Source organism: Nerophis lumbriciformis, linkage group LG35 (genome assembly GCF_033978685.3).
Source record: "Nerophis lumbriciformis linkage group LG35, RoL_Nlum_v2.1, whole genome shotgun sequence".
In the NCBI taxonomy this organism is placed as follows: Eukaryota; Metazoa; Chordata; class Actinopteri; order Syngnathiformes; family Syngnathidae; genus Nerophis; species Nerophis lumbriciformis.
The window spans coordinates 24,097,468-24,112,538 of NC_084582.2; the positions used below are offsets into that span (position 1 = coordinate 24,097,468).

At 37.2% G+C, this 15,071-nt stretch overlaps 1 protein-coding gene across 4 annotated transcripts in view; it reads left to right on the forward strand.

The window, feature by feature from the left end:
- Positions 1-14,456, forward strand: part of rc3h1b (ring finger and CCCH-type domains 1b) — a 39,191-nt gene extending 24,735 nt beyond the window's left edge. For 2 of the 4 annotated variants that reach the window (XM_072912356.1, XM_072912357.1), the window contains exons 18-20: positions 280-501; positions 10,416-10,519; positions 11,787-14,456. In XM_072912356.1, coding sequence (XP_072768457.1) covers positions 280-501; positions 10,416-10,519; positions 11,787-11,943 — 483 coding nt within the window. In that variant the 3' untranslated portion in view covers positions 11,944-14,456. The remainder of the gene's footprint in view (positions 1-279; positions 502-10,415; positions 10,520-11,786) is intronic. The other 2 variants (XM_072912358.1, XM_061928080.2) reach the window with 1 other exon arrangement.
- The last annotated feature ends 615 nt before the right edge of the window (positions 14,457-15,071 follow it).

A 15,071-nucleotide genomic window follows, 5' to 3' on the forward strand; every position in this document is an offset into this window, starting at 1 on the left:
ATAGCAAAATGATATAATATAAAAATGTGTTAATACTAAATAATAGTTGTTTTGAAATGTATGTGTACATTTTTGAGCCTTTTTATTGAAAATCACATCATAGCAAATTATACAAGGACGCCATTGCCTCCATCGCCACAAGTATCCTTGCAATCTAGGGGAAACCCTGAATATCGCTAAAGAATCATGATTATTTTGGCCATAATCGTGCAGCCCAAGTATCCTAAATATTACCAGAATTGTATTTTTTTGGGATGACATTCGCTCTCCGTATTGCAGGCTGCCAGTAACTCTTTATTGCTACAGAGAGAAGCCAGCGCCTTGGCTGGCCAACCTGTGTCCAGCAACCAAGGCCAGGCAGTCACCTCTCAGTCGCATCAACAGCCCCCTAAGTGGCCCGCAGGGGGTGCAAGTGCAGCGACCGTTTCCAGTGAACAGCTAAGCCTGGAGCTTCACCAGGTGGAGAGAGAGATTGGGAAAAGGACCCGAGAAATTGCTATGGTAAGGATGAGAATAACAAACTGTTGTTGATTAAAGTTATAATATACTAATAACTCTTTTAAATCGTTCTCAGAGGACTAAAAGTGTTATTTGGGTACCGTATTTGAAGTGTTTTGTCCAAAATCTTGCCTTGATGCAAAAATGTTGACATTTTAAAAGGGCTTTTAGTGAGCCATATTGTGAACACCATTATTTGTGTGTCTAGCTTCAATGCTAATGTGATGTGTCTCTGATTGGCTACGTAAGTGCTACTGTGCATGTTATCCACTTTTTTTTTTACGAGTGATTGATCAGTATGTTTTTTCAGGTTCACTACTGATAAATATTAGTGAAGGAGGCCGATAACTGATATTTGGACCCAATATTTATATGCAGTAAAAGTTAGCTAAACATGACTACTATGTCAGTGAGCACGCTGGACAGAGCTTTAAGTTTTTATTTTTTTTTAGGAAATGTCGGACCAGTAGCAACATAATGTTTTATGCAGCGCTAATGTTGTGGGTAATTTAGCACCAAAAAACATCGGGGGTAAGGCTGCAGCTAACGATTATTTTTCTATCGATTAATCTATAGATTATTTTTTTTTCGATTAATCGGTTAATCTATAGATTATTTTTTCGATTAATCTATAGATTATTTTTCCTATTACCGATTATTTTTTTATTTAAAATGAAGATGAAAAAATAAATGTAGGCCAGTTTTTTCAAAAGGCATGACTTTTATTTACAAAAAAAAAAAGTATGGCCACTCAGTCAACATTGACAACAACATGACAAAATATTCTGTAACAATGGGCGGTATAGCTCGGTTGGTAGAGTGGCCGTGTCAGCAACTTGAGGGTTGCAGGTTCGATCCCCGCTTCCGCCATCCTAGTCACTGCCGTTGTGTCCTTGGGCAAGACACTTTACCCACCTGCTCCCAGTGCCACCCACACTGGTTTAAATGTAACTTAGATATTGGGTTTCACTATGTAAAGCGCTTTGAGTCACTAGAGAAGCGCTACATAAATATAATTCACTAAAATGTAAACATTTAAATCTTTTAACATTTAACACAATTAAAAGTAGCTTATTTGCTTTTTAATGTGCAAATATAAAAGTAAACATCCAGTGCAAATCTTAATATTCTGCAATAGTATAAGCATTTCTAAAGTAAAAGTATTGCTTATTCTGCTTTAAAATGTGCAAAAATAAAGATAAACATCCAATACAAAAAAGTGCAAAACGAAATATTCTGTAACAGTGTAAACATTTCAACAAAAGTAAAAGTATTGCTTATTTTGCTTAATAACACAACAATGATAGTATGATTAAAGTGAAAGTTAATTGTTCGTTTGTACATAGTATATGTAACTGTTAATGTTGTAAAAGGTATTTGCACAACTAATTAACGTTAGCGTTAAAGAGGAGCGCGTCTTTGTAAACACTGAACAGGCACGCCAAACGCGCCTCTCAGAGCGAAACGGTGCTTTAGTTTATGAATTTACAACGCAGATACAAATGACACATTCATGTTTTTGTGTAATGATGACAACGTATACTCACGCGGACGACTGACTAGTTGATGGTGATGGCAAGAACGCTGTCGGGTGTTTTCTTTTCAAATGTTCGTTCATAGCCGTTGTGCTGCTATGATAGGCCATTTCCGCTCGACACAGTGTGCATAAAACAACTGTCAAGTGTTTTGCTTTTTTCGCTGTGCTTATCCCACACTTGAAGGGATGTACCAATGCTGAATGTGGCTTCTGGATTTCACTCAAAAGACCAGACCGTAGTTACGTTTTCCTTTTATTTTCCTTTAGTTTGCAACAGTTTTTCCAACGAAGAAACAGCTTCTTTTTTCTTCTTTAGTCTTTTTAGCAGTCTTTAGCAGTGTTAGACTTTAGTTTCTTTAGCTGTCATTGGCTGTCTTTAGTAGCCTTTAGTAGCCTTTAGCAGGTGAAAAACCTTTAAGGACAAAACACCACAAGATTAACATGCTGTAAAAAATCAATCAATTATCAATCCCATAATTTACAATTATTAATTAGGCTATCAAACTCTTAACCATTAAACAAGTGCAAGAAAATGGACACATCTTTTCCCTTTAAGTTAAAACAGATTTTAAATAAATTGTCTCAACATAAATGCACCAAGATACATATAAAATACAATTAAACCCAGAAACACAATAGATAAATGCAACAGAAAACCCAATATGCAAATACATAAATACCTAACCAATTAACCACCTATTTAGATACATATTTAAAATCCATATTCAATATAAATATATTATTAATTTAGCAGTGAAACCTCACCAGCAGCCAATGATCCAACACACTTAAATCCAACACTTTAAGTTGAGCGACTTCACCCTCCTGATGAAGCAAACTGCTCCAACATTTATCAAACTAAGCAAAGAATATCAACACTAAACAACAGTTACATAACACACTGTGTGTATTTAGCCTCCAGTCTAAGCACGCTACATGCACACAACCCCCCCCCCGCCCCCCCAATCTCAACAGCGCAACAGGTGCGCCACACCCACAAAGAGAAATATTAAATCTTACATACTTTTGGCACAACTCTTGGTTATCTGTAATGAACTAAACCTTTTTCCACTCTGCGCTAGCGTCTTTTGTACTCCTTGATTTGACAAAGCTGTCTAATTACTGGGCTCGCGCACCAGCAGATGAGACGGGAGCGCGCCGCGTTATACCTGCGCGTGAACGTAAACTGATCGGCTCTGATTTTATAAGCCGACTGGCCGAAATAATGCCGAATTATATACATTTCCTGGGGTTGCCTAGGTGAATAGGGAGGCGGATGTGCTCTAAGATAAAATATAATTTTATTAAGTGGGGTTTGGCTGGTTGCTAAACAGCCACGGTTGCGAGCTCGCGCGTCAGCTGACGAGACAGCTGTTCGCCGCTACAACATTATTAGGCCGTTTATTGAAATACTCCCACACTTTTGACGACTTTTGGCGTGCTTTTTTTCCCTCGCTCGCACCGCTCGCATCATCTGCTTTGCGCTCCGCCATGACGCGTCAGTGTGACGTAAATATGCGACGCTTCGACGCATAAAAACGGCGTCGACGTATTTACGTAACCGATGACGTCGACTACGTCGACGCGTCGTTTCAGCCTTAATCGGGGGATTTCAAAAACTCCTTTATTACATGTGTATACTGAAGGTCAGAGGCGCATCAACATTTGCATTTCAAAATATGGGAAATCTATTCATCTATTTTCTACCGCTTGTCCCTATTGGAGCTGCTATCTCAGCTGCACTTTTGCAGAAGGAAAGGCACAATCTTCTGATAATCGGTCAATCTTTACTTTTCACACATACTATATACATTGTAATTCTGCACCATTGTAATCGATTCTGTATTATTACTAAGGCTGCAGCTAACGATTATTTTTCTATCGATTAATCTATAGATTATTTTTTCGATTAATCGGTTAATCTATAGATTATTTTTTTTCGATTAATCTATAGATTATTTTTCCTTTTACCGATTATTTTTTTATTTAAAATGAAGATGAAAAAATAAATGTAGGCCAGTTTTTTCAAAAAGCATGGCTTTTATTTACAAAAAAAAAAGTATGGCCACTCAGTCAACATTGACAACAACATGACAAAATATTCTGTAACAATGTAAACATTTAAAACTTTAACATTTAACAAAATTAAAAGTAGCTTATTTGCTTTTTAATGTGCAAATATAAAAGTAAACATCCAGTGCAAATCTTAATATTCTGCAATAGTATAAGCATTTCTAAAGTAAAAGTATTGCTTATTTTGCTTTAAAATGTGCAAAAATAAAGATACCGGTAAACATCCAATTCAAAAAAGTGCAAAACGGAAATATTCTGTAACAACAGTGTAAACATTTCAACAAAAGTAAAAGTATTGCTTATTTGCTAAAATGTGTAAAAATAAAGATAAACATCCAATACAAAAAAGTGCAAAACTAAATATTCTGTAACAACAGTGTAAATATTTCAACAAAAGTAAAACTTTTGCTTATTTTGCTTAATAACACAACAATGATAGTATAATTAAAGTGAAAGTTAATTGTTCGTTTGTACATAGTATACGTAACTGTTAATGTTGTAAAAGGTATTTGCACAACTAATTAACGTTAGCGTTAAAGAGGAGCGCGTCTTTGTAAACACTGAACAGGCACGCCAAACTCTCCTCTCAGAGCGAAACGGTGCTTTAGTTTATGAATTTACAACGCAGATACAAATGACACATTCATGTTTTTGTGTAATGATGACAACGTATACTCACGCGGACGATTGACTAGTTGATGGTGATGGCAAGAACGCTGCCGTTGTGCTGCTATGATAGGCCATTTCCGCTCGACACAGTGTGCATACAACAACATTATTAGCAGAGGTGGGTAGAGTAGCCAGAAATTGTACTCAAGTAAGAGTACTGTTACTTTAGAGATTTATTACTCAAGTAAAAGTAAGGAGTAGTCACCCAAATATTTACTTGAGTAAAAGTAAAAAGTATGTTGTGAAAAAACTACTCAAGTACTGAGTAACATACACACACATATCATATATATATATATATGTATATATATATATATATATATATATATATATATATATATATATACATATATATATATATACATACATTGATATATACAGTATATAATTTATATTTATTTATTTTGCCGTTTTTGTTTACATGTTAAAGGTGTTTTAATAATTATACATGCATGTTTAACATATAGATTCCTTTCTTTCATGAAGACAAGAATATAAGTTGGTGTATTACCTGATTCTGATGACTTGCATTGATTGCAATCAGACAGTAGTGCTGGTAATGTCCACGTTTTCAAATGGAGGAGAAAAAAAGTTCCTCCTTTCTGTCTAATACCACATGAAAGTAGTTGTTTTTTGGCATCTTATTTGTCCACCTTCCATATTCGTTTTTATACCCTTTACAAGAAATACATTGGCGGCAAACTCCGTAGCTTGCTAGCTTGTTTGCGCTGGCTTTCGGAGACTCTTTTTTTGAAAGTGCAGGCGCGATGGAGCGGGACTTTTATTGTGAAGACAGGAACTGTGCAGTCAGTCTTTAGGCTTTTGACGGGGTGTACGGTTGAAATACGGTCTTTTTTCCTTCACACTTTTGATTGATTGATTGATTGGAACTTTTATTAGTAGATTGCACAGTACAGTGCATATTCCGTACAATTGACCACTAAATGGTAACACCCGAATAACTTGTTTCAACTTGTTTAAGTCAGGTCATGTGACCCCTGGCTCTGTTTGATTGGTCCAACGTCACCAGTGACTGCATCTGATTGGTGGAACGAAGTGAAACGTCACCAGTAAGGCAGGCACTTTGAAGGTCTGTCTGACAGACCAAAACAAACAAAGCGTGCATTAACAGATCGATAAAAATTAGTAGCGAGCTGAATCTAGATAAAAGTAGCGGAGTAAAAGTAGCGTTTCTTCTTAGGTCGTTTATTGAAATACTCCCACACTTTTGACGACTTTTGGCGTGTTTTTTTCCCCTTGCTCGCACCGCTCGCATCGTCTGCTTTGCGCTCCGCCATGACGGTAGTGTGACGTAAATATGCGACGCGTCGACGAACAAAAACGTCCTCGACGTATTTACGTAACCGATGACGTCGACTATGTCGACGCGTCGTTTCAGCCCTAATTATTACTGTTCCGTATTCTGCATACGCCTAAATTATTAAAGTAGCAGTAGAGTGGAAAAATAAGTTGACTTTATATGCTTAATTGTGTTTCATTGTATCCAGTAAATCCAATTGTATTTAGAATCCGCAAAGTATGTAAAAACACCACTTAAACATCATAAAATGCCACAAATTCAGTCAGCCATTTTAAAGATTCTGCTCTGAATACCTTCGGCTATTTTTGGAGATTGACATCACAATGGGAACGCTTCTGCACTCTGACCAAAGATAGTATCAGTAAAATATGCAAAAATTAGAGAGATGTACTGTCTATCATTCCCAATCTCTATAAGACATGAACACATATTTGTCTCATAAAAAGTCTGCTAACAATGTAGTCAATGGGGGCTCTCTATTTTGTCCACAAAATCCTCTTAATCAGTGGTCCGCGGACCGATTGGTACCGGGCCGCACAAGGGGGGAAAAAAAAAAAAATTGTTTTTATTTTATTTTATTATTAAATCAACATAAAAACACAATATATACACTATGTATCAATGTATATCAATACAGTCTGCAGGGATACAGTCCGTAAGCACACATGATTGTATTTCTTTATTAAAAAAAAAAAAATCACACCCCCCCCGGTCCGCGGGGCAATCTTTCAAGCGTTGACCGGTCCGCAGCTACAAAAAGGTTGGGGACCACTGCTCTAAATAACCATCCAAAACCCGCCAACAATACTTTTCATACATACTGTGACCTGAATATTAACCAAACCATTAGTGATGTTATTTTAAGCGCTAACGCAGACAAACCATTTTTTTACTTTGGAAGTCTTCAGGTGTCATAAATGAAATTTATATGATAATAGCTTCAATAAAGAGGCAACTTGTCTTTCCACTCTACTGGTACTTAAAATTTAATCTAATCTCTTTAATATCAGAAACAACAACATAACAAAGGAGTGGGGAGGACACGAGCACAAGCTACACTTCTTTAAGAGGATCTTTTAATAAGTGCAGCAAAGCCTATTTTACACAGCTGTCATCTGTGGAGTGATATTGGAGCCATATTTCCGATGTATCTCATCCATACATTTTAGGCCTGGGCAATACGATTTTATCGATAAATTCAAGTTTTTGTTGCAGACGATTTAAGAAATAAAAAAAAAACATGTTTTTCTCCTCTTGCTCTGCATATTTTTTGGCCCCATGATCCCTCGCTCTCCCCCTTACTTCCTTAGCGGAGATTCACAAATCTAGTAAACCATGGCTAATGCTAACAAGTGCGAGACGTTTGTTCCAAAGAAAAGAAAAATGTTGTCAGTGCTTTAGAATGGAACAAATGACTACGCTGCAAAAATTATTTAAAAAAGGCAACGGCACAACAAACTTATTCCAGCACCTGAAACGGCATCGGGCCGAGTGGTAGAAAAGCAACTATTTAGGCAAACAAGACCGCAACAAACTCCACCTAATAAACAGTTAAATGTGGTGGAATCATTTACACAATGTGCAAAGTATGACGAGAAAGGAGAACAATGCACAGAATGACCACTAAAGCAGTCGCTCTGCACGTCCAGCTGTATTCAATCATGTGCAGTGTACATTGTCTTTAGCATCCCTACACACTAACAAGGATCCCAGAATACCTCATTGAAAAGCCTGTTTATTTACTTACTAAAACTATATAGCTACCTCAATGTTTTACTTTTTTACTTATTTGCAATAAACGTTTTAGATGTGAACTTTATAGATCTGATTGATTTTTATTACTATTTAATGATTATTGGTATCTTAATTGGTTTATTTGAGTTTATTTATTTGCATGCAATGCTACATTTTTATTTACATAGTATTTTTTTCAATACAGAAGTTTTTAGTTTGCACTTTATTCTCAGTGTTGGAGATTATTATTTATTTGCAGATTAATATTTATGTGCATGCATGTGCAATGCTACATTTTTATTTACGTAGTATTTTTTTTCAATACAGAAGTTTTATTTTGAACTTTATTCTCAATGTTGGAGATTATTATTTATTTGCTAGCAATGTGCAATGCTACATTGTTTATATACGTTTTTTATTCAAGCGGAAGTATTGCCTTCCACAGGAAGCTCTTTATTTGAAAACCATTGCATAAAAAGTATAATTTATATCTAGTCCAAAAAGAACATTATACACATTTGAATTTAGCTAAGAGTAAGATGCATTGTATGCAATGTCATCTCAAACTACTAGTTTTTGATCAATTAAAAGCAAAACTTGTTTTTGATTATCTCTGTCATTTGTATTCTTTGGTTTCTTTAAAAAGTAGGAGGAAAAAACACAATCTAAATCTACTTCATCTAAATCTACTTTTTTTGTGGAAAAAAATCAAAAAAATATTTAAGGCCATATTGCCCAAGCCTAATACATTTATAATTGTTAGTGTGGCATGTTAGAAAAGATCAAGTGAAATTATTTTGAGAACAATGTTAGTCATGAAAAACCCTAATATTATTAACCCTCCGGAGTGGATTTATTCTGTCTTCAAAGGGGAACTGCACTTGTTTTGGAATTTTGCCTTATCATTCACGATCATTGAGACAAGAATACACAATTTTTTTATTTTTTTTTATCGCTTTTTAACATGAAAGTTGGCTCGTTCTAGGTGGCTAGCAATGCAGCTAATGGTAGCAATCCATTTTACATCTCAATTACTTTAAAAATGCATTCAAAAACCGTCAATAATACTTAATTTACATTCTATAACCTGTATAATAACCAAACTGTAACAACATTCATATTGTAAGAGTGAAAACTGAGGAACTCTTTTTGTAGTGTACTAACACATCGACATGCTACGGTATTAGCCGTAGAAGCTAACTATAGAAAAAGATAAGCTAGCTTCTACGTCAGCACGAAACACGTTTGAGAGTGTAATGCACAACACAATGCAATAAAACACCAATCTGTACTGAGTGAAAAACATGAATCATATTACAGTACGGTATCTGTAAAGTATTATTTCATGTTTTGTTTGTACACAGCTAGCCAGACAGTGTATGTACTGTAGTGTACAGTGAAGTGCTGCATGTATCATGATCAATAGTATAGTGACTTACTCGATGGACAGTTGTCCGTTTGGTCCAGCTGGCCGTAGACGTTTCCAGTTGATTTGGGTAAGCACTCCATTAATTTGGCGTAGCTTTGCTCAAAGTTCCAGATTTGCAGCCTGACCATGTCACACTCTCTGGGCTTCTGTCTGCTCCAACGTTTCAGCCTCTTTGTGCTCGCTTCTATAAGCATCCGTAGTATATTCAGCTTCAAAAAGATAAGGTTGTGAATCCTCATTTGTCCAAAAATAGTCGTCTTTGTTGTTTGTTACCAAGTCTGCCATGATTACAACACACTCGCGTTTGATTCCGGGAGCAGGAACAAATTTGTTGTGTGAAGTTGGAAGTGCTCTGCTATGGAATATGAAATCAATCCGCCGAAGTACTAGTTCCGGCTGTGCATGAAAGGACCAAAATACAGTAAATATTGCACATATTACATATTGTTATGAAGGTGTCTGTTACTACATTACATATATACTTGCAGTGTGTATAGTGTATATTGTACATATTACATTGGTTTGAAGGTGTCTGTTACTACATTTCATATATACTTGCAGTGTGTATATATAAAGGTTGATGGAGTGTTTTGAAGTTGTTTTAGAGACTTTGAAGGCTACAACGGTGACTCTCAATAGCTGCATCTTGCAAGTGTTTATCATCTTTAAAATCCTTTAAAAAAAGACGTGTGTTCTTGTCTCTCATAATGATGGTGAAAAAAGTGCAGTTCCACTTTAATTATGTTGAAGTGGAGGGGCTATTTGGTTGTTTTGGCGACACCTATTGCCACAATAATTTATACATGCATGATTGTTTATTTGGACAAATGTGTTTTATTTAGACAGCAATATTGTTTATCTAAGGACACCTCTTATATACCACGTGTGCTATAGTGTGATCAGCTGTTGCGTAGCTGCTATTTCCTTGCAGTTTATAGCCCACCATGTTTTCCTTTTGTAAATGACTTGATTGAAATACAAGAAAAGACCAACCTTGTGTGCTCATTGGAGGACATTTAGATGTTACTGTCTTTTAGAAGTAAACATGCTGCAGATTGGGACACCCTTAGTTATAACATTGAAAAGTTGAATTATTGATTAACATTAACCAGTACCTAAGTCAGAAACTGATGCTCAGGACTCTTCATTACCAGGAGAACCAAGTGGCCCACGAGGTCCAGCAGTACAAGATGAAACCTGCAGAGAATGGACAACCTGAGCACAAGACTCAGCTTGAAGAGATCTCCCTTGCTCTGGGGTGAGTTCAACATCTACAGTTGTGGTCAAAAGTTTACATACACTTGTGAAAGATAATGTCATGGCTGTCTTGAGTTTCCAATCATTTCTACAACTTTTATTTTTTTGTGATAGAGTGATTGGACCACATATTTGGTCACACAAAACATTCATGAAGTTTGGTTGTTTTATGAATTTATTATGGGTCTACTGAAAATCTGCTGGGTCAAAAGTATACATACAGCAATGTTAATATTTGCTTACATGTCCCTTGGCAAGTATCACTGCAATAAGGCGCTTTTGGTAGCCATCCACAAGCTTCTGCTTGAATTTTTGACCACTCCTCGTGACAAAATTGGTGCAGTTCAGCTAAATTTGTTGGTTTTCTGACATGGACTTGTTTCTTCAGCATTGTCCACACGTTTAAGTCAGGACTTTGGGAAGGCTATTCTAAAACCTTAATTCTAGCCTGATTTAGCCATTCCCTTACCACTTTTGACGTGTGTTTGGGGTCATTGTCCTGTTGGAACACCCAACTGCGCCAAGACCCAACCTCCGGGCTGATGATTTTAGGTTGTCCTGAAGAATTTGGAGATAATCCTCCTTTTTCATTGTCCCATTTACTCTCTGTAAAGCACCAGTTCCATTGGCAGAAAAACAGGCCCAGAGCATAATACTACCACCACCATGCTTGACGGTAGGAATGGTGTTCCTGTGATTAAAGGCCTCACCTTTTCTCCTCCAAACATATTGCTGGGTATTGTGGCCAAACAGCTAAATTTTTGTTTCATCTGACCACAGAACTTTCCTCCACAAGATCTTATCTTTGTCCATGTGATGTCAGATGAAACGTGTGGACAATGCTGAAGAAACAAGTCCATGTCAGAAACCCAACATATTTAGTTGAACTGCACCAATTTTGTCAAGAGGAGTGGTCAAAAATTCAAGCAGAAGCTTGTGGATGGCTACCAAAAGTGCCTTATTGCAGTGAAACTTGCCAAGGGACATGTAACCAAATATTAACATTGCTGTATGTATACTTTTGACCCAGCAGATTTGGTCACATTTCCAATAGACCCATAATAAATTCATAAAAGAACCAAACTTCATGGATGTTTTTTGTCACCAACAAGTATGTGCTCCAATCACTCTATCACAAAAAAATAAGAGTTGTAGAAATTATTGTAAACTCAAGACAGCCATGACATTATGTTCTTTACAAGTCTATGTAAACTTTTGACCACACGAGCCCCTCCTCAGATGTCTTGTCCTGTGTTCTGTGGCTGCAGCGAGGTGTCCAACGGCTCCAACAGTCTGCAAGAAGGTGCAGTGGGCGGGTCCATGCTGTCGCTGACAAACAAGACGTCTACGTTGAGCCTGTGTTCTGACCCGGTCGCCACGGGGTCAGAAATGCAGAAGAACGGGGTTGTTCATTCCTGCTCTTAAGCAGTACACGCTTACACACACACACACACACACACACACACACACACACACACACACACACACACACGTTCTATTTAGAAGATGAGCAGTATCTGCCGTGATATGAATTTTCTTTCTTTTTGTTCTGTGAATGAGCTTTTTTTAATGACTTTCCTCGCCTGGAAACCAGGGCATATGATAACAGTTCTTGTGTGTTTTTGGTGTTCCTTCACTTTTCTTTCTCCCTTTTAAATAATCTAGATTTAACATTCAGTATATGAGGAGAGGAATAGGGTGGTGATGACAGTGGCGCTGTTACTTTCTGCACACATGCCTCATCCCCACGCCACATTTGATGTAGACGGCAGTCAGGAATATTGGTGTGGTGACGAGGAGACAGCAGCATGCTCCCCCAGAGTCCTTCAACAAAGTGCTCGCACAGATCCAGATGGTCTGGGAAGGGAAAGCACCGCCTTGGTTGCCACAAGAAGCATGATTTTTTTTTTTTTAATGCATTTTTAGGATTTCATGCTATGTCTTTTTTCATACTTAACATCACTATATTAAATATTTAAATGGAAGCATTCTGTTTTAAAGATTGCATCTTCTTGATAAGGGAACGATTGCTTCTTTTCATGTGGTAGCAGGAAACATGACAGTAGAAAAAAAGCTTTGGCTGAACGCACATCCTCAGGCTGGCTGTGTCCTCCTGCGTCAGGGTCAAAGGAGCCCTTTCCCTCCTCAGAGCTTCTCATCTGGCCACTCACAAAGCCTCCCCATTGGGATTATCTCCTCACTTCTTCGCCTAACTTCTATGAAGTTGCCTTCCCATGTGTCTTTTGGGCTTTTCTCTTCCATTCTGTTTTCATGCTTTGCGTTGTTGTGCTTTTTGGGGGCCGACTGAAGGCTGTCAGGGGTGTTCACTTCCTCCAGTGCTGTCATCACCATCACCACTATTAAAGTTAAAGTCAACCTCAACTTTAACTTTAACTATTCTGTTACACCTTCACTGCTGACACAGCACAATTTCACAAATAGGATGAGCCCGTGTGTCCATCTGGATCCCCCTTTGAACCACACCTCCATCCTCTGGCCGCTGCCCCCACGGCTCCATTTATTAGGTCCACTGCTCACTTATACATACAAGTATGTATACATACATTAATATACTAAAGCACTATTAACGTGCCACCTCTTATTCTACTCGCTCAGCATTTATATTAAATGATCTCTACTTTAGAATCAGCAAGATATTTTTTATTAGGTTCTTTTTTTTCTTTTTTTTTTCATGGTTTGATTTTTCTGTCCACTGGTTGCCAACACAGACTTTATCCTTTCCCAGACGAAGGACTTCTGTGCGCATTGACGTGTGTAATCTTTTGTGTTCAAACAAAGATAAAAGGCTATGCTTCCCAAGAAGACATGACAATTCTGTAACTTTGGGTGGGAAATTATGGAGTTGTGTGTGTGTGCGTGTGTGCGTGTTAGTTTGTAGTTTTAGAAAATGTACCCTCAGTTTTTTGTTTTTTTTTGCCCGCAAATTGTGCTGTACTGGATGGAGATGTTAAGGTGTTAGAAAAGTGTTGGGGTTGATCCGAACCCACCCTGAGGGGATACATGGGAAGTTTACTTACAAAAATAGCCTCAGCTCCTCTTAAATGTTCCTTTTTTTCCTGTATGATCACTTAATATTAAATTCTAATTGGCATGACTGAGTGACGTCCTAATAGACTTAGTTGAAAGAACACAATGTAATTTTATTTCCTTTTTGTTTTTCAAGGAAATGTCATCGAGCTCGCTGGATTTGTAGCTTCTCTTTTTTTTTTTGGCGTTCTGCAAAAGAATGAATATTCTGACCTCCAAGTCTTAAATCAACAGTGGCAGGAGAACATTGACGTTAGTTGAGCTGTTTGCTCAGTCAAGTGCTATAAACAGTAAACACCTTTGGTTTTTGGACAATTGACATGCAATGTCAGTTGGGATTACTGCATGTAGTGAGTAGCAAAATAATTGAATTGAAGGGAGGGCAAGTGCTGCCTACTGCCTGTTAGTCACTTCCACTTTTGACCACTGACCCTGTTACTGCTGTTCGAGGCTCACCTTTTATTCCCCGACTTTGTGGGCAAATTCTAATGACTTTTTTATATGATTACTCCCCTTGTAAAATATCTCTTAAATTAAGGTACCGGTTTGATTTCAGCAAGAATAAAAAAGGTTTTATATGTATATTATACTCCATTAAGGAATGTCTAGAATTATCTTCCTCCAATGTGGATGTAGCCATTATAACGCCATTTTGACTTTGTAAGAGAATTCACTGTGTGAAAATTGGTTTGCATTTTTGTATAATACAATCTGCTTTTTGTTGTTTTGTTTTTGTTTGTTTGATACGAGCAGGAAGTCAAACTGGAAGTTTGAAGAGGGGAGGAGGGGAAAAAAGTGAACCTGTGAAATTTGAGACAGCAAAATGTAACTTATGTACTACAGTGATTCCAAGCTGAGGGGGGAAGATTAAATGAGATTGCTAACTTTGACTTTCTGTGTCATTCTTCTCACGGTGAATAGTATACTTTTATAATGTCGCTGAATATACGTTTGAATTCGCAGCTTGTATTTGTGACTTCAAGTCATTTAATGTAAATACAAATAAATAGTCATTGTAAATAAATGTTAATCTTTTTTATTTGTTCGTATATGCTGGATAAATGACCTGTTGTCATCCCATAAAAGATGGCGTCGATGATCGACAGGTGATGAGGTAATGTTACGTCACTTGTCACGCCTCTTTATTTACATCATTCGATGTACTTTTGCGCTTGCGCCAGATTTAAGGTTTTACGGCAAAATCGTGCGACACTGTCGTCACTCCGGAGCAGCACAACAACAGCAGCCGTATGCTAGCACTACTGTACCTAAAGTTGCACTACAAATACCTAAAGTTTTACTACACATACCTAAAGTTGTACTACAAATACCTAAAGTTGTACTACAAATACCTAAAGTTTTACTACACATACCTAAAGTTGTACTACAAATACCTAAAGTTGTACTACAAATACCTAAAGTTTTACTACACATACCTAAAGTTGTACTACAAATACCTAAAGTTGTACTACAAATACCTAAAGTTTTACTACACATACCTAAAG